Here is a 26,928-nt window from a genome sequence, read left to right as displayed (position 1 = left end):
ATGATTGCCCTTTGATCTTGCTGTGTTGCAATTTCTGGCTTCACGGTGTTTGTCCTTTTTGGCAAGGAGACGGCTGCTGGTCTGCTGCACCACCCTAGACTGAGCACCGGTGGTTTTTGCCTGAAGGAGTGCCGCATGCCTTTTCACCCACATAAATCCCCCTTCCTTTATCTTATTTATTGAAGATCTCTGCATACCCTCTTTCATCCTATTTAGGAGTCCAGGGCAGCAAACGGCCGATTGTGTCGCAGTCCAGATACAATACAGTCGTACCTTGGTTTTTGAACAGCCTAGTTTTCAAACGTTTTGGCTCCCAAACGATCGAAACCCGGAAGTGAATGTTCCGGTTTTCGAATGTTCTTTTGGAAGCTGAACATCCGGCGGGGCTTCCAATTGGCTGCAGCGTCTTCCTGATGTTTACTCAGAATCTCCTTTTTTGCAACTAAAATAGGATTTGACTGGCATCTTTTGCAGATGTGCTAGGGGGATGAATCTGGAACTTCAGCGTCCAAATCATTTGTACTGTCCTCAACCCTTACGCAAATGATTCTCCGAGACTATTCAGAAGTTGAGTCGGCATTTGCTGAAGGCAGGGACTTATCGGTGGTAGCCCCAAGTTGCTGTAGAATGTAAGAGGGCAGAATTGTGTTGCAACATGAGTATAGCCTTTATGGATCGGACTTAAAGACCCATCTGGTCCAGCATCCTGATCTCAGTCGCTAACGAGTTGCCCTAGTGGGAAGCCCAAAGGTTTTGATGTTGTGTGTTGGCCTGTCAGTTGCCCTTGGGTGTGTTTTTTGTAAGCTGCATTAGGAAGCACTAATACTCACATTCGCCGCAAGCTCCCAATCTGGTTGCCAGGGAGGATACGATTTGAAAAGAAGAAGAATAGTTGGGCCATTGATTGGCAGGACTGTGTGTCTCCCGCAAGCGTCACATAAATGCAGAATTGGCAATGGGAAAGAAGCATCCTGAGAACTCTACAATATGCAGCAAGTTTCCAGTCCTCAGTGTGCGAATTAGAACCTCTATTGGCCATGGGGGGTGGGCTATGTAGTACCTCTTTCTTTCTTTCTTTCTTTCTTTCTTTCTTTCTTTCTTTTTTTTTTGCCTTACTTGCTTGAATTTTGCAAAGTTGTGCAAAGTTTATTTAAGTTGCACGACTTGGGAATTGAACTCTGCTCCTGTGGCGCTGAAAGGGACGCTGCTTCTCAAAAGGCACGCCTGCTTGCTTGGTTGCACGGCCTCTCTTTCTCTGCGCCTCCCTTCCGCACGCTCTGGTACCTAGCGTGAGAATAAGTCCTGCCTTCCGACTTTAAACTCCTCAAAGTCGCCAGAGTCCCCTAAGCCTCTGTCTTTGCAAGCTAAGGAACCATATGTGTGGTGTTCAGGGGGCAGGGAGGGAAAGAACTGCGGCAGCACAAGACTCTCTGCTCTCCCTCCCTTCCTGCATGCGCGGGAGGAAGATTATCAAGGTAACAATCACTTTTCGTGCCATTGGCAGCTCCTCTGCAGGAGTTTAGAGATGCCTCAGGGCTCTGCAGCTCTGCCCACGCCCAGTGCCTGGTGATTTTAGTTAAATAAGTCTCTTCAAACTTGTACTGTGAATGATTCTTACTCTTAAAAAGGGGGGGGGATTGCAATTCACTCCCTCCCTGCATTTTTGCCTCTTTTTTCTTTTAACCATTCAGTTAAAGCACTCCCCACTCCATTCCTACCCCAAAAAAATAGAATCCTGGAAAACGTACTGTGTTAAGGGTGCCGGGAGTTGTAGCTTTGTGAGGGGTAAACTACACTTCCCAGGGTTCTTGTTTTGGGTGCTTTAAATGTGCCTTTACTGTGTGGTAGGCAAACTGAGGCCCGGGGGCCGGATCCAGCCCAGTCGCCTTCTAAATCCGGTCCATGGACGGTCCGGGAATCAGCGTGTTTTTACATGAGTAAAATGTGTGCTTTTATTTAAAATGCATCTCTGGGTTATTTGTGGGGCATAGGAATTCGTTCATTCCCCCCCCCCCAAAAAAAATATAGTCCGGCCCCCCACAAGGTCTGAGGGACAGTGGACCAGCCCCCTGCTGAAAACGTTTACTGACCCCTGGTGTACAGTCCTACTCTGTTGGTTGCCTGTGTTATTCCCCTCTTGGGGCATGTCCCCTGCCTCAGGCAGAGAAAAGGGCGTTGCTCATTTGGGCAAGGGAAAAAGAGAGATAAGGTTAAACACGCCTTTCTCGTAAGCACCAGCTTGAAAAGGGGATGGGGAGGGAGAACCCGAGTGGAATTTGCAACCGGGCTCCTGGCCTAGTGCAGCTTGGGAGCTGTGTTTTCAGCTTGTGAACCACCAAGGCGTGTGCTGTCACAATCGAGCCTCGCAGGGCTGGTTCCCTGTGGCAAGTTGGGATCTCCTGCCGGCGACCCACACCCAGGTGAGCTTTTGTGAAATGTGGGAAGGCAAGAGACTTGGTTTCAGCTTCTCCCTCCCTCTCCTTGCTGTGCCAGGATTTGTGCTGTTTCATAGGCAGCGTGGTTTAGTGGGCAGTGTGTCTGGTACCCATTGGGTGGAAGGGAGGGAGGCCAACAGTAGGTGGCGCCAGAGCCAACGGCAAGCAGATTCAACTAATTCCTGTTTTGTCCCCCATCCTCCCTGCTGATTTCTGCAAGGGCAGCACTGAGACTAAGGGCAAGGAGGAGGTTGGGAAGACAGAGGTTGAATTGTTGCTTGAATGGTCCTGCCTTGGACATTTTCAGAACTGGAAAATGCAGCATTTAAATTCATGTCGATGACGCTTTTATCTGGTGTTTTCATAATCGGGTGTTTCTGTTCCAATATTTCTGACTATTGGGAGAGAAGTTAGTTGAGGCTCCCGATCCCATGTGGTTTAGGGCAGCGGAAACTACAGCCGTACCTTGGAAGTCGAATGGAATCTGTTCCGGAAGTACGTTTCACTTCCAAAATGTTCAGAAACCAAAGTGCAGCTTCGAGTTCAAAGAATGTTCACAAACCAGAACATTCACTTGCGGGTTTGTGGCATTTGGGAGCCAAGATATGACTGTATTACTTTTCCAGAAAACAGAGACCACTGTCTGTATCAGTGTCCTTTAGGGTCTCCAGCTGGCGAAAACCTAAATTGGTCTCCCTTTCTTTTCGGCTAGAGCAACCCCCGCCCAGCATAACCCTGATGAATGGCGACGGCTTGCACGAGAACCACAACGAGGAGACCAGGCAGAACGGCCACGAAGAAACAGACCACGCAGACGATGGGAACGACCAAGAGGTTATCGTCATCCAGGACACCGGTTTTACGGTCAAAGTCCATGCGCCGGCAGTCGAACCTTTCCCCCTGCAAGTGAGTGTCTCTGGAAGTACTTCGGGTCTAAATCTCCTTGGCTGGCCCCCCTTCCTCTCCAGGTGTACAAATTAGGACTGATGTGTTTCATTGCTGTTGCTGTTACTGCCTCCAAATCTGTCTTCCCCGATAGGGTACCCTCTAAATTATGCTGGGCTACAATTCCCATCATCCCTGACAATTGTCCATGCAGGTCAGAGCTGATGGGAGCAGAAGTCCAACAATATCTAGGTCACTGTTTCCCCAAACTCAGGTCTCCAGCTGTTTTTTGTACAGTAGTACCTTGGGTTAAGAACGTAATTCGTTCTGGAGGTCCATTCTTAACCTGAAACTGTTCTTAACCTGAGGTACCACTTTAGCTAATGGGGCCTCCCACTGCTGCTGCACTGCCACTGCACGATTTCTGTTCTCATCCTGAAGCAAAGTTCTTAACCCGAGGTACTATTTCTGGGTTAGCAGAGTCTGTAACCTGAAGTGTCTGTAACCTGAAGCGTCTATACCCCGAGGATGCGGGTGGCGCTGTGGGTTAAACCACTGAGCCTAGGATTTGCCAATCAGAAGGTCGGCGGTTCGAATCCCCGCGACGGGGTGAGCTCCCGTTGCTCGGTCCCTGCTCCTGCCAACCTAGCAGTCCAAAAGCACATCAAAGTGCAAGTAGATAAATAGGTACCACTCTGGCAGGAAGGTATATGGCGTTTCTGTGCGCTGCTGTGGTTCGCCAGAAGCGGCTTAGTCATGCTGGCCACATGACCCGGAAGCTGTACGCCGGCTCCCTCGGCCAATAAAGCGAGATGAGCGCCGCAACCCCAGAGTCTGTCATGACTGGACCTAATGGTCAGGGGTCCCTTTACCTTTACCTTACCATTGTACTACAGTTCCCACCATCCCTGACCACTGGTCCTGCTAGCTAAGGATGATGGGAGCTGTTGTCCAAAAACAGCTGGAGATCCAAGTTTTGGAAACCCTGTTTTAGAGGGTATTGCCTTGGGGAAAGCTGCCTTGGATCCCAATTGCTTAAGCCCAGAGTGGCTAACCGGGTTGGCCGCCATTTTGGCATTTGCGTTGGGTGCCTCCAAGTGTCCCCAACTTGGTCAAGAGCTCAGGTGAGTGAGAGAGCAAGCAGATCTCTGAGGGGAGCCCATCTTCTGGAGCCAGGGGGTGGCTATCCTGCAGGTAGATCTGGCCTGCCAGCCCTTAGTGGTGGCTTAGAAGAGACTTAGGCTTTGAGCCTGGAAAGAGTAAATATGCAGGTTTGGTCTTCGTATGGGACAACTGCAGATTCCTGCATTTCAGGGGGTTGGACTAGATGATCCTCAGGGTCCCTTCCAACTCTGCAGTTCCAGATTCAATGAAACTCAGCTTAAAGCATCTCAGGTTGGCTGCATCCATCTATTATGCAGTAGACTGAGGAAAGTACTGCCCTGGCTGAATTTGAACATATTTCATATTCAGAATGAAGAATGGGTATTAAATTGTTGTAGCGGTTGTGGTGGTGGGGCTAATAATAATAATAATAATAATAACATATGCATCGATTTTGTGTGGATACCTATTTGGACATCTGGAAGGCTCATGTGAACTGACAGGTTTAAGATCCATGCACTGCTGATAGTAACTGCATAAACACACCTAATAATAATAATAATAATAATAATAATAATAATAATAATAATAATAATAATAATAAATAGTTGTTGTTGTTTTATTTATACCATGCCCGGCTGGCTGGGTTGCCCCAGCCACTCTGGGCAGCTTCCAAAACACATAAAACATAATTTTAAAAAATCAAACATTAATAGTGACAATCTGATCTAATACAAAAAGTCACAATAACTTTAAAATAAGAATCACTTAAATCAAATAAAGCAATATTCCATAATCCATTGGAATATAATAGTAAAGTAAAATTAAATATCGGCAAATAATAGTTAATTCTCTCGATTTATAGTTTAGCAATTCTTTAGGATTAACGGCAAGTCACAATGCATTAAATACCGCAAAACATACAAAACCACGTGAAAGGATCAAATTGAGAAACAAGGGCACATAACTTATAAAATTACTTTTTTTAAAAAAAAATGTCACTGAGCTTCTTTTCTCTCTTCCCAGGCTGCCCTTGTGGGCGGGGAGGAGAACGTCAGTGAAGCAGCCTTTGCTAGGGAAACTGAGGCACACACGGGGCAGAGGGAGGAATTGCTTGTCTCTTCAAAGTGATGCTTCTGCTGGTTCCAAAATAAGCTTAGATTAGCCAGTGTCCTGCTTCTGCAGCAGCAGCAGCAGCAGCTTACTATAAACCACCTCCAATCTAGGAGCTTAACCTGATCAGTCTGGGTGGCCTTTGTCCGGTGATAGCATTTATCAGGCAATTCCTAGCAGGGTTCTATTTTTATTTCTATTTTTTTGGTGGTGGTGGTGATAAGAGGAAGAGTCCGTTCCAGCATCCCTGGGGAACGTGCGAAGGGCTTGATACACAGCCTTGTGGCACACGCAGCCGAAACATGTAAAAAGCAGGCTGCGGGGCAGGCAAACTGTTTTGTTGTATGCAGTCTTTTTTTGTTCCCAGTAGTGATGGGCCCTGGAAACCCAGAAAACTGGGGTCAAACTCTGCATTCAGGAACATAAAGTAGGAAGGCAGTATAAGGACCCCCTGCCATTGGGGGGGGGAGAGACTGGGGTTGCTATGGACTGGTGCAGGGGTCAGCAAACTTTTTCAGTGGGGGGCCGGACTGTATTTTGGAGGGGGGAAAATAAACTAATTCCTATGTCCCACAAATAACCCAGAGATGCATTTTAAATAAAAGGACACATTCTACTCATGTAAAAATACGCTGATTCCCGGACCATCTGCGGGCCGGATTTAGAAGGCAATCGGGCCAGATCCAGCCCCCAGGCCTTAGTTTGCCTACCTATGGACTGGTGGGTGGTTTTTGTGTGTGTGCGTAGGTGGATTTTGCAACATGCCATTGATGCAACAGTAGTGCAATAATTGGTGGTGGGTTTATACTGGGCCATCCACATATCATTCTGGTTTGTTAGTGGTTCTGCAGTGCTTTCCCAGTTTTACAGAGGGGCACTTGGGTGCTGTGGTGCAAGAAAAGTGGGAACCAGAAAACAAAAAAAGCTCTGGGGTATGTACCAAATGGGAGCAAAGCGGTGTGCCTGCACCAAAACGTTTGCAGGTACAGAGTGGTATGGGTAGCAGATCCATGCATAACTACCTGGATGCGACCATAAGCACAAACCATCCAGAATGCACAGTAAAGGGATGTCTGGAGCAACCCCCTGTCTCAGTGTTTAGAGCCCGTGCTTTGCATGCAGAATGTCCCAGGTTCTCTGACACCCCCAGGACCAAAACAAAAAACTTCAGGGAGTAGGTGATGGGAGCAGGTGTCTGCCTGAAGGCCCCTTGGCAGTGAGAACAAGCAGTGCTGGGCAAGAGGGGGAAATGAGACAGGGTCTTCTCACTGCTAGTTCAAAAGCTGTGGCGTTCTCTAAGGAAGGAGAACAAAACTCTTCTTCCTTTTTTAACTTTTTAAATATTTTATAAGTGACCTTCCCCTCCAGGGAAAACCTCCTTAAGCAAAAAAAAAAAAAAGTCTTCAGTAGATGCCTAAACGTCCTGACACTCAACGCCTACCTAATTTCAACTGGGAGCTGATTCCAGAGGGCTGGAACTGTGACACTAAAAGCCCATTTTTGTTTTGTACAAAACACCTTCATAAGTTTGTGCACCTTAATAAGTTTGTCGTTTTTGTTTCATGTGCGATGAACCTTTTTTGTAAGCCGGTTTGAGTTGATACCGTTCTTCCCTTTATATAAAAAAATAAGTATATGTAACCTCTGTGTCCTGGCTTCTCTTTCAAGGTATCCCCCCAAGAGATGGTCCAGGAAATCCACCAGGTGCTGATGGACCGCGAGGACACCTGTCACCGAACGTGCTTCTCCCTGCAGCTGGACGGCAACGTCCTGGACAACTTTGCCGAGCTGAAAACCATTGAAGGGTTGCAAGAAGGCTCCGTGTTAAAAGTAGTTGAAGGTAAAACTTGGGAGAACATTTGCAGCCTCCGATGCGTGGCAGGAAAGTTCTTAAAACAGGAGGCTACCTATAAATTCCAGGTAGGGAGACTGTGGTACCCTAGATGCTGTTGGAATAAGACTCACAGCAACTGATGCTGTTGCCATTGGGCCCCTCTCCATTAGTATCCTCACAACATGAGGCTCTTACTATTATTATTATTATTATTATTATTATTATTATTATTATTATTATTTTATTAATTAATCAAATTTGTATTCCACCCTTCATTCAAAGATTCCAGGGTGGCTTACAACATACCCAGAGTCTCTCCATCCCTTGTTGTTGTTCTTTAGTTGTTTAGTCGTGTCTGACTCTTCGTGACCCCATGGACCAGAGCACGCCAGGAACTCCTGTCTTCCACTGCCTCCTGCAGTTTGGTCAAACTCATGCTGGTAGCTGCAAGTACACTGTCCAACCATCTCGTCCTCTGTCGTCCCCTTCTCCTTGTGACCTCCATCTTTCCCAACATCAGGGTCTTTTCCAGGGAGTCTTCTCTTCTCATGAGGTGGCCAAAGTACTGGAGCCTCAGCTTCACGATCTGTCCTTCCAGTGAGCACTCAGGGCTGGTTTCCTTCAGATTGGATAGGTTTGATCTTCTTGCAGTCCATGGGACTCTCAAGAGTCTCCTCCAGCACCATCATTCAAAAGCATCAATTCTTTGGCGATCAGCCTTCTTTATGGTCCAGCTCTCACTTTCATACATCACTACTGGGAAAACCATAGCTTTAACTATACGGACCTTTGTTGGCAAGATGATGTCTCTGCTTTTTAAGATGCTGTCTAGGTTTGCCTCTTCATCCCTACTCTCTCTCAATTCATGCACCACTCTCCCGCACCCATTTACACACCCACATGCCCAAATACGAGCTCCTTTTCACGGACCTAATAGTGCCCAATAAGGTTTCATCACTTGTAAGGTCCAGCTCACTTTATCTGGAGGAAAGAAAGCTAAGCTGCTAGCCGCTGAGCATTGCACAGAGACTGGGGGGAAACTGTGGATTCTTCGAAAGGTTATTGCACACATATATAAGTTAATTAGCAGAGTTAACTAAAACCAAACAGAATGAAATTCAAGGAGAAATCAAGGATGAACTAATAACTGGAATAATGAAGAAAATGCAGTGTCAGTAATTAAAATAATATAAGGGAACCTCAAAAGGGAGGAAGTCGAACTATTCCTGTTAATTGTAATGTTGGATTTGTATTGTTAAAATATCTTTAAACTGAAATATATATATATATATATATATATTTTAAAAAAAGCTAAGCACTGCGCAGCCATGCAACAGACCTTGACCCAGCCATTTGCACACACTGAGCTGTTCCTCCTTAGGCAACTTGGCCTTGGCTACTACGCTGGGCAGGGAGAAATGTGGAAATGCAACAGAGATAGCCAAGGACTGAATACACTACGGGCCAGATTTGGCCCAGAGTCTCATAGTTGCCCACCCCTGATATAAAGACGGTTCCTTCAAGCGCTGCCTTGTACCTCCCTTGGCCCATCTGTGGAGTACTCATTCATGGAAAAGGAGCCAGGATTAGCAGTGAAGTCGCTGCCCACAGAGGAGAAATCCTAAAAAGGAAGCCTACTTAAAAGCCTCTTTTCAAACATAATATTTTTCTCCTAAGTGCATACCTAGGACAGAATGGTTAGAGACAGTCACGGGCCCCCAAGGTCACCCAAGTTAGCTTGAAGACTGGGGGAGGTCTTGAACCCGGGTCCTACCCAACGCTATTCAACCAGCAAAAGTTCCAGCCATAAGTAAGAAACCCATGGCCATTGGTTCTTCTGACTGGGGCTCATAAGGACTGGAACAGAACATCATTTGGAGGTTGGGGGGGTGGCTTGAGTTTAACATTGCTGGACTAGGGCTGTAGAAACCTGTCTTCATGCCCCCCATGTTGCCATCAAGCTCACCGGGTCAGCCAAGCATCCCTCCAGTTCTTCAGAAAGTGCAGCCCTCAGAACTGGACACGGGACTCCGTATGAAACCCAGCATGCTCCTCAATCCTTTTTTTCTTTTTCAACCCTTCTCCTTCTTTCCTTGCAACCCCCAAACCTTCCCAGAACCCTACACAGTCCGAGAAGCTAGAATACACGTCCGCCACATCCGAGACCTCCTGAAGAGCCTCGACCCCTCGGACGCTTTCAACGGCGTCGACTGCAACTCCCTGTCGTTCCTCACCGTCTTCACCGAAGGGGACCTTGGAGGTACGCGAGAGAAAGAGAGGTTGTGGTTTCCCTGTTGCTTCTGTTTTGGGAGGCAATGCTTTGCTTTGTGCTCCCATGGCCTGTTAAGCAAGGTCAGGGTTTCTCGATCGTGGGTCTCCAGCTGTTTTGGGACTACAAGTCCCATCATCCCTGACCACCGGTCCTGCTAGCTAGGGATGATGGGATTTGTAGTCCAAAAAACAGCAGGAGACCCACAATTGAGAAACTGTCTTAGACCAAGGGGGGAATGTGTTGGGATTTGATTAGATGCTAGGAGAATATGCATTTATTAGATATTATGCTTACTTCCACACTTTAGTGAGTTCAGCAGAGTTCCATCCCTTTGCAGCTTAAAGGCAAGTTTGGATAGGCTAGTTTTAGCTTTTAAGTATATTGGTAATCCTGGATGTTTTAGGGCAGACTGGATTTTCCTGGTATTATTCCCCCCCCCCCTTAAAATACAACATTTACTCCGTATAGGTCTTGAGGACTATCAAGATACAGCAACTTGGTACAGGCAGGCTTAAAGTGTGTAATGAATTTACTAAGACATACAGAAGTCTATCTTAAAAATGGAGTCTGAGCTGGAGCTCAGAGTTACAGGTGTTCTCACGTTGCAGACATACCGTATTTTTCGCTGTGTAGGACGCACCTGACCATAGGACGCACCTTGTTTTAGAGGGGAAACAAGAAAAAAAAAATTCTCCCCCTCTCTGCGCAGTGCCCCTTCAGCGAAGTGGCAGGAGAAACGGAGCCCCTTCAATTTCTCCTCCCGCTTCGCTGAAGGGGCGCTGCGCAGCTCTCCCTCTCCCACATTGCCTTCGCCTTCAGTGAAGGCAACCCGAAGCCTCCGGAGCGCAGCAGGAAGAAGAAGAAGAAGAGTTTGGATTTGATATCCCGCTTTATCACTACCCAAAGGAGTCTCAAAGCGGCTAACAATCTCCTTTCCCTTCCTCCCCCACAACAAACACTCTGTGAGGTGAGTGAGGCTGAGAGACTGCAGAGAAGTGTGACTAGCCCAAGGTCACCTAGCAGCTGCATGTGGAGGAGTGGGGAAGCGAACCTGGTTCACCAGATTACGAGTCTACCACTCTTAACCACTACACCACACTGGCTCCCACTGTCCTCCGGAGGCTTCACGTTGCTATCGCTGAAGCCAAGGAGCCTGCATTCGCTCCATAAGATGCACAAACATTACCCCTTATTTTTTGGAGGGGAAAATGTGCGTCTTATAGAGCGAAAAATACGGTAGTTGGAAAGTGTTCGTGCCCAGACAGGGAGGAGCATCTATAGTTAGCATGCTCTTCCTGTTGAGAAACAAAGGGGGAGTGACCTCATGGAGTTCCCTCTAGCAAGTTTACAGGAAAGCTCTGTGAGCCTCAGCCCCTTCCCCTTCAGGTGCCTATCTGGCAAAGTATAAATTGTTGGTTTGACTGCAACAAATATATTAGGGAAGCTTTTGTTTCTTAAGGAAGCGCATTTTGGCATGTGAGCTCTCACCTGTCATCTGAAGGGGCATAACTCAAGTTCCAGAACAAGGACTGAGAATTGGTAACCTTAGGGTGCTGCTAGACTCCCAGCATGCATCAACCCAGACAGCACTGGATGATGGGAGTTGTAGTCCAATATCTTCTGGAGAACTGCAGCTTTCCCACCTCTTGGAACTAGTGCAAGGGAACCTTTGGCCCTCTGGTTCTTGCTGAACTACAACTCCCAGCAGGCATGGCCAAAGGCAAGGGGTAATTTCCCACCTCTTAGGACAGGCTTCCTCACACTTGGCCCTCCAGATGTTTTTGGCCTACAACTCCCATGATCCCTAGCTAGCAGGACCCAGTGGTCAGAGATGATGGGAACTGTAGTCTCAAAACATCTGGAGGGCCGAGTTTGAGGAAGCCTGTCTTAGGAGTAAGCATTGGGCATTTTAATTCAGGGTCCCGAGAATGAGCTTGTGTCATGAAGCAAGTCTCTAGGCCAGGCATAGGCAAACTCGGCCCTCCAGATGTTTTGGGACTACAACTCCCATCATCCCTGACCACTGGTCCTGTTAGCTAAGGATGATGGGAGTTGTAGTCCCAAAACATCTGGAGGGCTGAGTTTGCCTATGCCTGCTCTACACCTCATGGTCTTTTCTTCCCACACCCAGCCCCAATGCAAAAAAGGTGACGATTTTGCTTCTCCCCTGCAAAGGTTGCCTCTTGATTGTGCTGACTGTTCTCCTGTTCCCCTGTGCTTTGTTCCAGACAGTGGCAAGAGGAAGAAGAAGGGCGCAGAATTGGAGCAGATCGACTGTACCCCTCCTGAACATATCCTACCTGGGAGTAAAGAGCGCCCCCTCTGCCCCCTTCAGCCTCAGAACAGAGACTGGAAGGTAGAGACCTAAGAACTGAGCAGAGAGAAGCACCAGGCTTCCCCCACCTGGGCCCAGCGCCTTCCCAATGGCAGGACATCCACCTGCCTGCCCCCTCATGCCCCCCCCCCAGATGATCATAGCTCGGGGGCAGAGTATCTGCTTGGTCCCAGGTTCTGTCCCCAGCTAGAAGGACTCCCTGGCTTGAAACCCTGGGGAGTTGTGGCCCGTTTCAGTGTCTCGTAGGTAGGGGACCCTGGAAGTCATCTAGTCCAACCCCCTGATTGAATCATTGCCAATGGCACCTGATTGGCTCTCTACACACTCATCCTCATTGGCTACATTCAAATCAAGGAAAGCTGCTGCATATCAACCTGAGCAATTGTGCTTCCTTTTTCTGGTTATTTGGCTATAACCTTTGATAGAATACAGATAATTGAACAAACTTCGTGGCATTAGATTCTTCATTTAATTACCTTTCCATTGATACATAATTTTATGGTATTACTCCCAAAAGAAGTGGTGCTATGAGCCATCAGATCTCAGAAATAAGACTTTTTCCCAAAAGGTTTCCACAATTTTGGCCACCAGTGTATATAACAGTACAGTTGTACCTTGTTTTGCGACCGGGATCTGTTCCGGAGCCCCGGATGCTAGATGGAAAGGACGCACGACAAAGCGCCGCTCTCCGCATGCGCGAAGTACGATTTAGCACTTCTGCACATGTGCGAGCATCAAACCCAGAAGTAACCTGTTCCGGTACTTCCGGGTTTGTCGCGGACGCTCAACGAGTCGGACTCAAAACGAGGTACCACTGTAATTCAAAACTAGTGTGCTGGGAGACAGATGTTCTAGGGTCTCCTGCTCCCTGAGAATCTAGCTTTCCACATGCACAGACCTCTTTCTTTTCCCATTCCATCCCTCTCCCCCCAAAGCCTCTACAGTGCCTAAAAGTATTGACCATGAGTGGCTGGAATCCTCCTCCCGGCAACCGCAAGATGCACGGAGACCTCATGTACCTGTATGTCATCACGATGGAAGATCGCCATGTGAGCATCACGGCCTCCACCCGTGGCTTTTACCTCAATCAGTAAGTGGCTAGACAGGCTTGATTAAAAACAAAAAAACCCATTTACTGTATTTTTCGCTCTATAAGACACACATTTCCCCTCCTAAAAAGTAAGGGGAAATGTGTGTGCGTCTTATGGAGCGAATGCAGGCGGGAGGCTCTGACAGCGCTCCCTTTAAAGAGCCGTGTGGAGCGTGTGTGCCGCTCTTGGGGGCTTTTCCCTGAGAAGGGCTGCCCTTCTCCCTCCTCAGGGAAAAGCCCCCAAATGCCGCATACATACTCCTTAAAGGGAGTGTGACTCTTGGGGGAGCCTTAGCCGCGCGCAGCCCCTCCCAGGCAGGGGATGAAGGCTCCCCTTGCTCGGGGGAGACTGCGCATGGCTAAAAAAAGAAGCCAGAAAGAAGCCGCTGGCTGTTCTAGCTTCTGGCTTAGCCGTGTGAAGCCTCCACAGGGGAGGCTTCGCGGTGCTATCTCTGGCTTTTGCAGGAGGTGGGGGAAGGGAGAGAGAGGGCAGCTCTTTCCCTTCCCCCACCTCCCAGAAAAGCCCCCAAGAGCTGCGCTCCCTTTAAAGAGCGTGCGGCCCTTGCGGGAGGAAAGCCAGTAGGCTTGCTTCGCTGAAGCCAGGAGAGCAAGAGGGATCGGTACGCACCGATCCCGCTTGCTCTCCTGGCTTCAGGGGAAGCCCCGCAAAGCCTCCTGAGTGAAGATGGAGGAGCGCTCCCTCTTAGCTCAGGGTGCTTTGCGTTCCTTTCTTGTTTTCCTCCCCTAAAAACTAGGTGCGTCTTATCATCCGGTGCGTCTAACAGAGCGAAAAATACGGTATCTATTTGTAAAACATATAAGGTACATATAAAATCAGGAGTTAGTTATGCCACGACTGCAGCCAGGATTATTTATGCTCAGAAACGGAAAGAAGATTTTCAATACCAACCAAGGTAGTGGCGGCAGACTAAACTAACGGCTGATGCCGAAATCGCAAAACATACGGGAGCAATAAAGGAACCAAGAGGAAAGAAAACTTTATCACAGACGGGGGGGAAATTGTGGATTATTTGAAAGGCTGTTCCTTGCGATGTTCTTTGACCAAAATATGCTGCTGGCGGCTTCTCTTTTCAGGTCCACGGCCTACAACTTCAGCCCTAAGCCTGCCAACCCCAGTTTCCTCAGCCATTCCCTGGTCGAGCTTCTGAACCAGATCAGCCCAGCCTTCAAAAGAAACTTTGCTTCTCTGCAGAAGAAACGGTAACCTTCCTCTCTCTCTCTCTCCCCACCCCAAGCTCTTGTCTTAGAACAAACTTTATCCCCAACTTGGTTCAGTTGTGGCCAACTCTGGGGTTGCGGCGCTCATCTCGCTCTATTGGCTGAGGGAGCCGGCGTACAGCTTCCGGGTCATGTGGCCAGCATGACTAAGCTGCTTCTGGCAAACCAGAGCAGCGCACGGAAACGCCGTTTACCTTCCCGCCGAAGCAGTACCTATTTTTCTCCTTGCACTTCAACGTGCTTTCGAACTGCTAGGTTGGCAGGAGCAACGGGAGCTCACCCCGTCGCGGGGATTCAAACCGCCGACCTTTTGATTGGCAAGTCCCAGGCTCTGTGGTTTAACCCACAGCACCACCCGTGTCCCTTATAAACGGGCAGATAAGGTGTAGCAAAAGTACAGGGAGGGTTTCTGGTTTTCTACCCCCATCTCATCAAACGACGAGAGATGTGTTAAAGGCAGTTAAAGCCAGGCAAAGTACGGAAAGCAGTGGCTTAAATCAGAAAACAGGAGAGGGAGCAGTTTAGATGAAGATGCTTGACTGGAAAGAAGAGAAGATGGCCTTTGCTCCAAAGCTTGGCTCCTAAGACTCTTCATTTGAGTTTGATCGGTCTCGTGGTCTTTAGCGGGGTGGCGAAAAGATGGGGGTTTTGCAGGAGTGCGACAACTTCTGTGCATTGTTTGACTCCATCCCTCCAGGGTCCAGAGGCACCCGCTGGAGAGGATATCTACCCCTTTCCAAGTCTACAGCTGGACGGCCCCTCTGGCTGAGCACGCCATGGACTGCGTGAGGGCGGAAGATGCCTACACCTCAAGGCTGGGTTACGAAGAGCACATCCCAGGACAGGTAGAGATGGCTTGGCTTGGCTTGGGGGGCTGCTCTTCGCCTTGGCTCTTGGCTGAAACTTGCCCTTGGGGTCTTTCTGCAGTCTATGCGTTCCTCAAGGACCACCTCTCTCCCTCTGAAATGACCCAGACCCTGAGATCATCATCTGAGGCCCTTCTTTGTGTGCCGCCTCATCGAAAGGCCTGGAGGGCGGCTACACAAGAACGGGGCCTTCTCTGTAGTGGCTCCCCGTTTCTGGAATGCTCTCCCCAGGAAGGTTCGCCTGGTGCCTAAAATTATATATTTTTAGGTGCCAGGCGGAAATGTTCCTCTTCAACCAGGCCTTATTCATACCTTACAGCTTTTTAAATGCTTCTGTGAGAAGGGGGTGTTATTGTTTTGGTTTAATTATTTGCCTGTGTTTTATTTTGTATTTTATTCTGTCAACTGCACTGAGATCTTTTGATGAAGGACGGTATATAGATTTAATGAATAATAATAATAATGATAATAATAATAATAATTTGACACGTTAACCATTATACCACCCTTGGCTGTCTTCTTTTAAAAAAATTAAACCTTGAAAGAACAAAGAAGAAATATCAAGCTTTTTTTTAACATAACAATTAAAGAAAAGAAAAGGAGAAAAACTTCAGATTTTTACTTTTTGATATCTAGCACACACTTGCCATGCCTGGGGGCGGTGCAGGGGGAATGTTTCCCTTCAGCATCCATTTCTAGTCCTCTTGAGGGCAGAGGAAACATAAAGTTAAGATAATGAAATCTTAACTGGTCCTGTGTGCATCTATTCTTATTATTTATTAATTTTCCATTTTATAAATCTCTTCACAGCCAATAACTACCAAAGCAGTGCATAAGATAAAATTCAAAAGATTACCAAATTAATAAACTAAAAGCAATACAACAGTTTCTGCAACCGTGCAGTTGATACTCCATTAAGTGCCTGGGTCACACTTCAGGAAAAGCCTTCTTAAACAAAAATTTGTTCAGTAGCCACCTAAATAGCAAGGCACCAGACATCCTTGCCTAACTTGAGCTGGTAACTGTTTCCAGGGGTCTGAAGCTGCATCACTAAAAGCCCAATTTCTAGTACATACTGAGCACCTCTTTGGGGCATGTGGTGGTACTTGGCAGCAGTGCAGTTGCTGGACAAAGATATATGGGGCCTCTTAATCCCCTTTTCATCTGATCTAGAGAGGGCAACATCCTTGCAATTTTTGCATCTCTCTCTTTCCCAGGCTAAAATTGTGATTTCGTGTGATGCCTCTTATCTCTTCTTCCCCAACCTTCCTTTCAGACCAGAGATTGGAACGAAGAGTTGCAAACAACCAGGGAACTGCCACGCAAAAATCTGCCAGAGAGGCTGCTGAGGGAACGCGCAATCTTTAAGGTAACCTCGAGCCCTGCAGAAAGGCAGCCCAGAGAGGACTAGCAAGGTTCTAGTCCTCATTATGAAGCCAAGCCATGAGCACAGCTTCAGTTTTCAGTTTGCTGCTCAGTAACTGGAAAAGGGAGTTTGGAACAGGGTGCCCTGTGATGTATGAGTGAAGGACGGATGGGTGGGTAACAAATTAAACTGATAAGGAATTGTTCAGAGTTGCCCAGGTGGTGTGTTGGGGAAGACACACAGCACAGCTGCAAACCTCCTCAAAACATAATTTCTTTCATTCATTCATTCTGTTTCTACGCCACTTTTTACTCACAGAAACCACAAAGCAGCTTACATACAATAAATGACAATAGCACAATAGGTAAAGGTAAAGGGACCCCTGACCATTAGGTCCGGTCGTGGCTGACTCTGGGGTTGCGGCGCTCATCTTGCTTTATTGACCGAGGGAGCAGGCATACAGCGTACATGTGGCCAGCATGACTAAGCCGCTTCTGGCAAACCAGAGCAGCGCACGGAAACGCCGTTTACCTTCCCGTTGGAGTGGTACCTATTTATCTACTTGCACTTTGACGTGCTTTCGAACTGCTAGGTTGGCAGGAGCAGGGACTGAGCAATGGAACCGCCGACCTTCTGATCGGCAAGTCCTAGGCTCTGTGGTTTAACCCACAGCGCCACCCGCGTCCCAAATTCAACATAAATCATGTAAATTAACTAACAAGTAATCAGTTGGAACAAATTAAAAATCATCAGTAAAACACTTAACAAAACAAGTTTTTTAAAAATAGGCAAAACGGCACAACCACAAGAAAAGTCATGAAATTCACAAAGTGTTTCAGCACAAAGCAGTATGAACATTGGCAAACTACCAACCCAAAAGAAACAAAGCACTGTGGTGTTCTCTCTCCCTCTTGCCACCCGCATGACTCGTAGTCTTCCACTTAGTGCATCCAAAGCCTCCGTTTCTACTGCCTTATTTATAGAGAAAGTTCAGCCAGGAATAATCCTGCCTGCTGCTGAGAACGAGAGTGATAGCAGAGCAGGCTGGCGACGCATTCCCATGCCTGGATTATGCTTATTGAAAAGTAAAAGGTCCTGTGGCCAGCATGACTAAACCACTTCTGGCACAAAGGAACACTGTGACAGAAACCAGAGTGCACGGAAACGCCACTTACCTTCCCTCCGCAGCAGTACCTATTTATCTACTTGTGCTGGTGTGCTTTCAAACTGCTAGGTTGGCAGGAGCTGGGACAGAGCAACAGGAGCTCACCCTGTTGTGGGGATTCAAATCGCCAACCTTCTGATCAGCAAGCCCAAGAGGCTCAGTGGTTTAGACCACACATCCCTTTTTATGCTTATTTAGGACCTACAAAGCCCTATGGATCTTGGGCCTTGGCTCTCTGAAGGACCAAGTCTAAGCCTGCCTGGGTTTGGAGATTTTCTGGGCAGGCCCTTTCCTCAGTCCTGCCACCTTCACAAGAGAAGGCTTTCTTGGTGGCTGCTCTCAGATAGTTGGAACTCCTTTCCGCAGGAGACCAGGCTGGTCCCTCTCCTTGCTTTCCTTTCACCAGCAGGCAAATGCATTTTTGTTCCAGCAGACATTTGGCCACCAGGTGGCTGTTGTGGCAGGATCTTCTGAGGGTGGATGCTATCGTGTGTGTTTGTGTGTGTGCACTTCTAAATGATTTTAAGGGTTTTCCTGTGCTGTTTTTAAGTCGGCTGCTTATTCGCTTTAATGTGTGTGTGTGTGTGTGTGTGTGTGTGTGTGTGTGTGTGTATGCTCTTGTATACGTTGTAATTTATGCTTTGAGCCACTTTGGGTTCTGCACTGGGAGAGAAGTGGGATATAAATAAAATAACTAAATTCTTTTCAGCAAACCTGCTCTGAGTAGGACTAGCATTGCCTGCAGCTTATTTAGGTTTTTTTAAATATTTATTGTGTGTTTTGAGTGGTGTCTGTTTAATTTATGCCATTGAGGTGCTTTCCAAACAGGTCTGATGTCATGGACTAGTTGGACACAGAGGAATGGTGGGAGGAACTAGCTGGGGAACTCGCAGGGGGAGAAGGCTCAGAGCCCAGGGGATTGGTGGTGGGACAACGGCTCCAGAAGTCCGGAAGCAGGAGAGGAGGGAGGTCAAGAGTCGGAGATGAGTCAGGCTGGTGAAGAAGTCAGGGTGTCGCCTCCTCCTACTGCAACGAGCTCCCCTCCCACCTCTCCCTCCTGGTCTCCCAGGACCAGGAGAGGCATGAAGAGGGCGGAGGAGAAGTTAGCTTCATGCAGGCGCAGTCTCAGATTGCGTGGGGAAGACCATAGAGAGGAGGAGACTTAGGCAGCTGTGAGGACCTTCAGTCTCAGCAACTGCTTCGTAAGGCAAGGCCTGCCGGAGATGAGTTCCTGTGCTCATTAGGCCTGACCCTCCTGTGCGGATTCTGTTAGGATTTACTAATGTACAGCCATATCTTGGAAGTCGAATGGAACCCGTTCCAGAAGGCCATTCAACTTCCAAAACGTTCGAAAACCAAATCTCAGCTTCTGATTGGTTGCAGGAAGCTTCTATGTTCGCATTCTGAAAGAACGTTTGCAAACCGGAACAATCGCTTCCGGGTTTGTGGCATTCAGGAGCCAAAATATCTGAGTTCTAGGGTGTTTGGGATCCAAGGTACGGCTGTAGCTGTATATATATATTAATTTTATTATTATTTAAATATTTTTTAAATTTTATTTTCAGTGCAAAATTACAACAAAAATTACAAACATTGAATCCAAAATAAAACTATACAAACAAGAAAGACAAAACACATAAAAGAAAAAGAAAAAACACATACACATCTACAAATAAAACCATATGTATATGTATGTAATGACTAGATTAGAATGAAGATATAGCTGTATATATATTAATTTTGGTCAATTACCAGTAGAGAAGACAAGAAGAAAATGCAGCACATAAAACACAATGCAATACTTAAAGCATACTATTAAGTGTAGTTAAAAACAATGTAAGGTATTAAAACCCCCCAATGAAAAATAGAAAATAATTATATTAACATTATATTTACTGATGCCTCGCTCCTGTCCTCTTCTGCTCTGGGGTCGGCGAGCGCCGTCTCTCCTTGCGGCCGACCATCTCCCATGACTTTGCCTCTCTGCCTCGCAGGTCCACAGCGACTTCACTGCCGCGGCGACGAGAGGCGCGATGGCGGTCATTGACGGCAACGTGATGGCCATCAACCCCAGCGAGGAGACCAAGATGCAGATGTTCATCTGGAACAACATCTTCTTCAGCCTGGGCTTTGACGTCCGCGACCACTACAAAGACTTTGGCGGGGACGTGGCCGCCTACGTGGCCCCCACCAACGACCTCAACGGGGTCCGGACGTACAATGCGGTGGACGTGGAAGGGCTCTACACCCTGGGCACGGTGGTGGTGGACTACCGGGGCTACCGGGTGACGGCCCAGTCCATCATCCCCGGCATCCTGGAGCGGGAGCAGGAGCAGAGCGTCATCTACGGCTCCATCGACTTTGGCAAGACGGTGGTCTCTCACCCCAAGTACCTGGAGCTGCTGGAGAAGACCAGCCGGCCCCTGAAGATCCAGAAGCACGCGGTCCTGAACGACAAGGGCGAGGAGGTGGAGCTCTGCTCGTCCGTGGAGTGCAAGGGGATCATCGGCAACGACGGGCGCCACTACATCCTTGACCTGCTCCGCACCTTCCCTCCCGACCTGAACTTCCTGCCCGTCGACGGGGAGGAGATGCCCGAGGAATGCCAGAAAATGGGCTTCCCCAAGCAGCACCGCCACAAGCTCTGCTGCCTGCGGCAAGAGCTGGTAGACGCCTTCGTCGAGCACAGGTAACCCTCGCCACCGCCCAGAATTTATAGAGAATTCACGGAGTGGGAAGGGATCCTGAGGATCATCTAGTCCAACCCCCCTCCCCCCGGCAAAGCAGGGCTCGAACCTGCAACCTTGGTGTGATCAGCGCCACGCTCTCGCCAACTAAGCTATTGAGGCTTTTTGCATCGCTGCGCTAGGTTTCTGTCCGGGGGGGGTGTAGTAAATGACCTCATTGGCACAAGGGCCGCGTTCCTTCTTGGGCAACCTTCCAGGGGCCACATGTCAATAGGTGCGGGGCCAGAGGCAGAGGTGGGCGGAGCAATGGTGTTGATTTTTGGCTTAGTACAAGAAGTTGCGTTTCAACCATGCAAGGGCTATGAGAGTTCAGGCAGGGAAAAGCAATTGAGTTTGATCTGGAGCAGGCTAGGGAGGGGTGTAAGCTAGAGGAGAGTGGGAGCCCTGAGGTAGTATTATTATTATTACTACTACTACTACTACTACTACGTATACCCCACTCATCTGACTGGGTTGCCCCAGCCACTCTGGGCAGCTTCCAACATAATAAAAGCGCAGCAAACGTCAAACGTTAAAACTTCCCAATGCAAGGCTGCCTTCAAATGTCTTTGGAAAGTTGTGTGTTTATCTCCTTGGCATATAGTTGGAAGGTACTCCACAGGGCGGGTGCCACTACTGAGAAGGCCTGTAACTTGATATCTCGCAGTGAGGGAACCACCAGAAGGCCTTCGGTGCTGGACCTCAGTGTCCGGCCCGAATGGTGGGGGTGGAGACGCTCCTTCAGGTATACTGGCCCGAGGCCGTTTAGGGCTTTAAAAGTTCAGCACCAACACTTTGAATTGTGCTCGGAAACGCATTAACTGCCGTGCTTATGATACGAGGTGTCTGCTGAAATCGTCTGTGGAGCAGACACAGGATTGCGCGTGAAAAAAATTTCAGCGCCTTCAATTGTTTTCTTAAGTGTTATATTATAGAAGGGGAGGTTGTGCAGTTAAGATACCTTTCAGTATTGTGGAGTAAAGTTTTGAGTTTGAATATTACATATCAAACATACTTCATTTTCTAGCATCCACCCGCTGAGTAAACCAAATTTTAGTCCATCGGCAGTTGAGCAGCGGGGGAATCTCTTCAGGTATTTTTTGCAGCGTGAAAAATTAACAGCAGCAGACACTTGGGCCCAAACATGCCCAGTCCAACCTACCATTGGTTTTAGAGCTGCATAATGTTTTGTTGGGACAGGGGTGGTGCTGTGCGTTAAACCACAGAGCCTAGGACTTGCCGATCAGAAGGTCGCGGTTCGAATCCCCGCGATGGGGTGAGCTCCCATTGCTCGGTCCCTGCTCCTGCCAACCTAGCAGTTCGAAAGTGCATCAAAGTGCAAGTAGATAAATAGGCGCCACTCTGGTGGGAAGGTAAACGGCGTTTCCATACGCTGTTCTGGTTCGCCAGAAGCGGCTTATTCCTGCTGGCCCCATGACCCGGAAGCTGTACGCCGGCTCCCTCGGCCAATAAAGTGAGATGAGCGCCACAACTCCAGAGTCGGCCACAACTGGACCTAATGGTCAGGGGCCCCTTTACCTTTTTAATGTTTTGTTGTAAGTTTCCGAGGGCATTTTCCAGCTCACCTGTGGTTCCCAAAATCCTACATCATCACAAACAGAAACCCCAAGTTTCTAGCCCTCGTGATGGAAACTTTGAGGGCTGTGTGTGTAGCCGTTGCTCCAAACCAACAAGGGAGCCACTGTGATACAGTGCCAGACTAGGACCTGGGAGACCAGGGTTCGAGTTCCCACTTGACCATGACGCTCACTAGGTGACCTTGGAGGGGCCAGTGGCTGCTTTTCAGCCTTGCCTACTTTGCAGAGTGGTTGTGAGGATACAGTGAGGGAGGGGGGAGACCCCTGCACCCCACCTTAAACTTCTTGGATAAAAGGTGGTGCTAGAAATATGTGTGTTCTTGCAACCCCTTTTGCGTTGGGCTGCTTCATCCCTTCTCTCTTCCTCCCTCTCCTCCATAGGTATCTCATGTTCATGAAACTGGCTGCGCTGCAGCTGATGCAGCAGAAGGCGATCAAGCAAGAGACCCCCTCCCCTCTGGAGAACGGCGGGAGCCCCACCTCCTCCTCCTCCTTTCCCGAGAACGGGGTGGAGGACGGCGAGGAGAAGCCCCCCTCGGAGGATGGCAAGATGGAGGACAGCGTCGCAGGGCTGGACCAGGTGAAAGAGCTCACGGAGACGATTGCGTCGGACGATGGAGCAGGTAACTTGGCGCTCTCTCCCGCTGGGAACACTGCTGCCACACACACACCCAAAAAAGGGAGACCCCCCCTTCCTGTGCATGAAGAAGCCCTTCCATTCATAAGAATGGGGTTTTTTTGCTGGATCTGAGGTAGACTGTGTCTGAACCCATAGGATTCATTTGACCGTCGGACCTCGTAGCTGTGCACAGGTCTTCTCCATGCATTTGCTTGCCTGCCTTTTTAAAGGCTGGTACAAAGTCATTTGATGGTAGTGAGTTCCCTCGGTTACATTAGGGACCCCTGACCATTAGGTCCAGTCGTGGCCGACTCTGGGGTTGCAGCGCTCATCTCACTTTATTGGCCGAGGGAGCCGGCGTACAGCTTCTGGGTCATGTGGCCAGCATGACTAAGCCGCTTCTGGTGAACCAGAGCAGCACACGGAAATGCCGTTTACCGTCCCACCGGAGCGGTACCTATTGATCTACTTGCACTTTGACGCGCTTTCAAGGAGCAGGGACCGAGCAACGGGAGCTCACCCCGTCGCGGCGATTCAAACTACCGACCTTCTGATAGGCAAGTCCTAGGCTTTGTGGTTTAACCCACAGAGCCATCTGCGTCCCTTCTCGGTTACATTACCACCCCCCCAAAAAAAAAACCCTTGCTAGCCCAAATCTCCCTCATCTCCTTTTGGGAAAGTACGTCAACCTTTGGATCATTTTGGCTGTCCTTTGGGAAGAGGTGAGTGGTACCAGAACTGGACACAAAAATTCCCAGATCCAGCACAGATTTGTATAAGGACATCGTGAAATTGGCAGGCTTTGGGTTTTTCCAGTTGAACCTGGAAGGTCACACTTCGCCCACCTTTACAGTTGGGGGTCAGGAACCTCCAGCCTGTCAGCTGAGCTTTGCCCACTACAGGATCCAAGTTGGCCAGTGAGGCTGTTCTCCCCCCTCCCACATTGACATCATCTGATGGGTGGGGTTAAATTTTGCATTGGCTACATGTGACATTTACCCAGAACACACTCAGCGCTCATCAGCTGCCATCACTTCTCCTCCTCCTCCTCCTCCTCCTCCTCCTCCTCCTCTATTATACAGTGGTACCTTGGTTCCCAAACTTAATCCGTTCCGGAAGTCTGTTCCAAAACCAAAGCATTCCAAAACCAAGGTGCACTTTCCCATAGAAAGTAAAGCAAAACGGATTAATCCGTTCCAGACTTTTAAAAACAGCCCCTAAAACAGCAATTTAACATGCATTTTACTATCTAATGAGACCATTGATTCAAACAAAATGTACTGCAGTCGTACAATCAATCAATCAGTAGGTGAACTGGGTTCCACACAGTCACAAAAACAAACAAAAAGAGCTGCAAAAACAAAAACGCAAAATAAATAGCAAAAACAGACAGACTTCAGGGTAACATTCAAAACGGAAGTGTGGCACTCAAATCGGAGCACGTTGGGCTTCCGAAAAAAGTTCGCAAACTGGAACACTTACTTCCGGGTTTGCAGCGTTTGGGTTCCAAGCTGTTTGAGTACCAAGGCGTTTGAGAACCAAGATTCCACTGTATTGTATATCACCCTATACCCGCAGGTTTCAGGGTGGTTCAGATGATAAAATCACATCATCTGCTGAGCAGAGCTTAAATCCTGCTCAGGTCAGCAACATTCCATGCAAAGCCCTTCCTGAATCAATAAGGAAATTTGAAAGCTCTGCTTAAAAAGCAAAGGGGGCGGTAGTCTTCATTTTAGCAGCTGCTTTGTGATGTCATGGGGTTGAAAGGTCCGCAGCCCCTCCCACCTGTCAAATTTGGCCCATGAAGGCCGATCCCAATAAGGATGCTGGTCATGACTTACATGCTTCGCTCAGTCGGTAGAGCTCTTATTCATCTCGGGGTCGTTTGTTCTAGCCCCACGTTGGGCAAAAAGATTCCAGGGGGTTGGACTAGATGACTCTCGGGGTCCCTTCCAGCTCCACAGTTCTATGGTTCTATGAAGCGGAAAAGGTCCCCCACATTTGCTCTGCAACCTATTTTGTCTCCTTTACCCAGTGGACCCCAAAAGCCGGGAAGTGATCCAGAATGCTTGCAAAGCTGTCGGTTCCATCAGCAACACGTCCTTCGATATCCGGTTTAACCCAGATATTTTTTCGCCAGGTAAGAAGGCTCCCCAGGTGTGCTTGGAGTCCTTTGCAGCACGTAATCCCTTCCAAGTGTTTGACCCTTTTGAGTTTAGACGTCTGCGTGTTTTCTTTCGGACACTTAAGAGATGCTCTGCACACAGAAGCTCCCAGCTTTTAATCCACCCAGCATCTAAGTTCTGTATTTCCTCCAATGCATCTTGATCCTGCCTTTGTCAGTGATCATCAAAGCAGCTCCTAAGCTGCAAGAAACAGTGAGAAACAGGAGGGGAGAACCACGTACCCCCTTTGAGCTCCTTGGAGGAAAGGTGGGGTGTGAATGCTATAATCAATAAATAAATCACAATTATAGGATCTGCAGCAAGCCTTGGGGCCAACACACGCTTTCTGCGCAATTGCTAGGAGAAGCTCAGAAGCATCTGCTTCTGCTGGCACAAACCATAGATAGCTGAGCCCATTTTTGTCCAAACTGGTTAACATTGGGTTGTAGCAAGCTAAGTTTATATTCAGAGTAGGTCGGTCCCGTGAAATAAATAGACTGCAAGTTAGTCGTGTCCATTATTTTCAGTGGATCTGTTCTAAGTGGGACTAACATTGAAGTACAACCCATTACTTTGACCATCGCTAAACCAAGAGAAGCTGACATGGGTGGATAGCTCAGTTTGTTAGAGGATGGTGCTGGTAACGCCAAGGTTGCAGGTTCGATCCCCCTATGGGGCGGCTGCATATTCCTGCCTTGCAGGGGGTTGGACTAGTCAGGCTTTTCCAAACTTGGGTCTCCAACTGGTTTTTTGGGACTACAGTTCCCATCATTCCTGACCACTGGTCCTGTTAGCTAGGGATGATGGGATTTGTAGTCCAAAAACAACTGGAGGGCCAGGTTTGGCCATCACTGATTTAGATGATCCTCAGGGTGCTTTCCAACTCTAAAATTCTGTAATGGATTGAAACCATGTTAAGCAGTCTGTCTGGTTGAATTGACGGGTGGAGCGAAAGTGGAAGGTTTTTATTATTTATTTGTTTGTTTGTTTGTTTGTTTGTTTGTTTATTCAATTCCTCTGAGGAGCTCTAGGTGGCCTGCATACTTCCCCCTCCCCTTCCCATTTTTATCCTAATGGTGAAGTAGCTTGGGCTGAGAGTGAGTGACTGACCCAAGGTCTCCCACTGAGCTTCATGGCCTGGTCTCCCAGGTCCTACTCCAGCCCTCTAACCACTACACCACACTAGTCCTATCTTATCCTGGGCAAATGGGGGGGTGGGCCTGCTGTGAGCCCCATGATTTCCATATCGTTCATTCTAAGCTATAGTTTAGTGCAGGGGTCTGAAACCTTTAAGACAAAAAGAGCCACTTGGACCCGTTTCCGAAGAAAAAAAAACTGGGAGCCGTAAAAAACTCGTCATTATAAAAATAACTTTTTTGTCACTTTTTTATTATTTCTTTGTTTGACCCCTCAGAATTACTCCTCCTCATAGAAATAAACGTTAAATTAACAAGTTACCTTTTTTTGTGTGTGTGTTCTTCACTCCCCTTCAAAACAGTGACCGGTGTACATGCCCCCTTTCAATGCAGTGACCAGCGTACATGCCCCTTACTATGTAGCGGGCGGGAAGGTGACGTCGGGACGGTGCGTGAATAACGCACACACCACCCCCATGCGACGTCACAGCCAGTACAGCGCCCGCCACAGTGGGGAGTGTCGGGGCGCACAATGCGCCTCCTCCCCTCGTTAGTATCCACCCCGGAGCCGCGGCAAAGGTGTAAAAGAGCCACATGTGGCTCCGGAGCCGCGGGTTGCAGACCCCTGGTTTAGTGCAATGTGTGAATGCAGACCACTCTCTGACCTGCTGCAGGAAAGTTCCTAGCTAACCATCCTTCCCCAGGGTTAACATTGAAGGGGAGGCAGCTTTGGCCAATTCTGAGAGGTGTGTATTTTTTCCCCCCAGCAGAGTTGGGCAGAACTTGGCAAAATCTTGCTAACAGAAATATATGCCATAAAGGCAACTCTCAGCTTAACATAGCAGTTACATTCCAGGGGCAGCACACAAAAGCCAAACTCCCATCCAGCCGGTGGCGGGTGAGATTGTCAAAACCTTTTTTTTCTCCCCACCCTCTTTTTAGTATTTTTAAATTTAAACTTGTTAATTTAAATTACATAC

At 48.3% G+C, this 26,928-nt stretch overlaps 1 protein-coding gene and 1 long non-coding RNA gene across 4 annotated transcripts in view; one reads left to right on the top strand and one right to left on the bottom strand.

Moving 5' to 3' along the window:
- CLUH (clustered mitochondria homolog) overlaps positions 1–26,928 on the top strand; it is a 72,145-nt gene that overhangs the window by 29,560 nt on the left and 15,657 nt on the right. For 2 of the 3 annotated variants that reach the window (XM_082201181.1, XM_082201180.1), the window contains exons 2-12: positions 3,148–3,341; positions 7,206–7,377; positions 9,488–9,631; positions 11,872–11,999; positions 12,914–13,068; positions 14,164–14,289; positions 15,005–15,152; positions 16,450–16,542; positions 19,699–20,393; positions 22,410–22,651; positions 24,683–24,787. In XM_082201181.1, coding sequence (XP_082057307.1) covers positions 3,148–3,341; positions 7,206–7,377; positions 9,488–9,631; positions 11,872–11,999; positions 12,914–13,068; positions 14,164–14,289; positions 15,005–15,152; positions 16,450–16,542; positions 19,699–20,393; positions 22,410–22,651; positions 24,683–24,787 — 2,202 coding nt within the window. Of the gene's footprint in view, positions 1–2,284; positions 2,421–3,147; positions 3,342–7,205; positions 7,378–9,487; positions 9,632–11,871; positions 12,000–12,913; positions 13,069–14,163; positions 14,290–15,004; positions 15,153–16,449; positions 16,543–19,698; positions 20,394–22,409; positions 22,652–24,682; positions 24,788–26,928 lie in introns of those variants that run through there. The other variant, XM_082201182.1, reaches the window with a different exon arrangement.
- LOC309519745 lies at positions 25,812–26,872 on the bottom strand. Its single transcript, XR_014213995.1, has 2 exons — positions 26,572–26,872; positions 25,812–26,072 (listed from the first exon to the last, which is right to left on the bottom strand). It is a non-coding gene; the product is annotated as an uncharacterized lncRNA (long non-coding RNA).

This window comes from Podarcis vaucheri (genome assembly GCF_965113315.1).
Source record: "Podarcis vaucheri genome assembly, chromosome: 15".
In the NCBI taxonomy this organism is placed as follows: Eukaryota; Metazoa; Chordata; class Lepidosauria; order Squamata; family Lacertidae; genus Podarcis; species Podarcis vaucheri.
The sequence above is the reverse complement of the archived record's forward strand: the minus strand, read 5'-3'. Positions and strand labels throughout refer to the sequence as shown.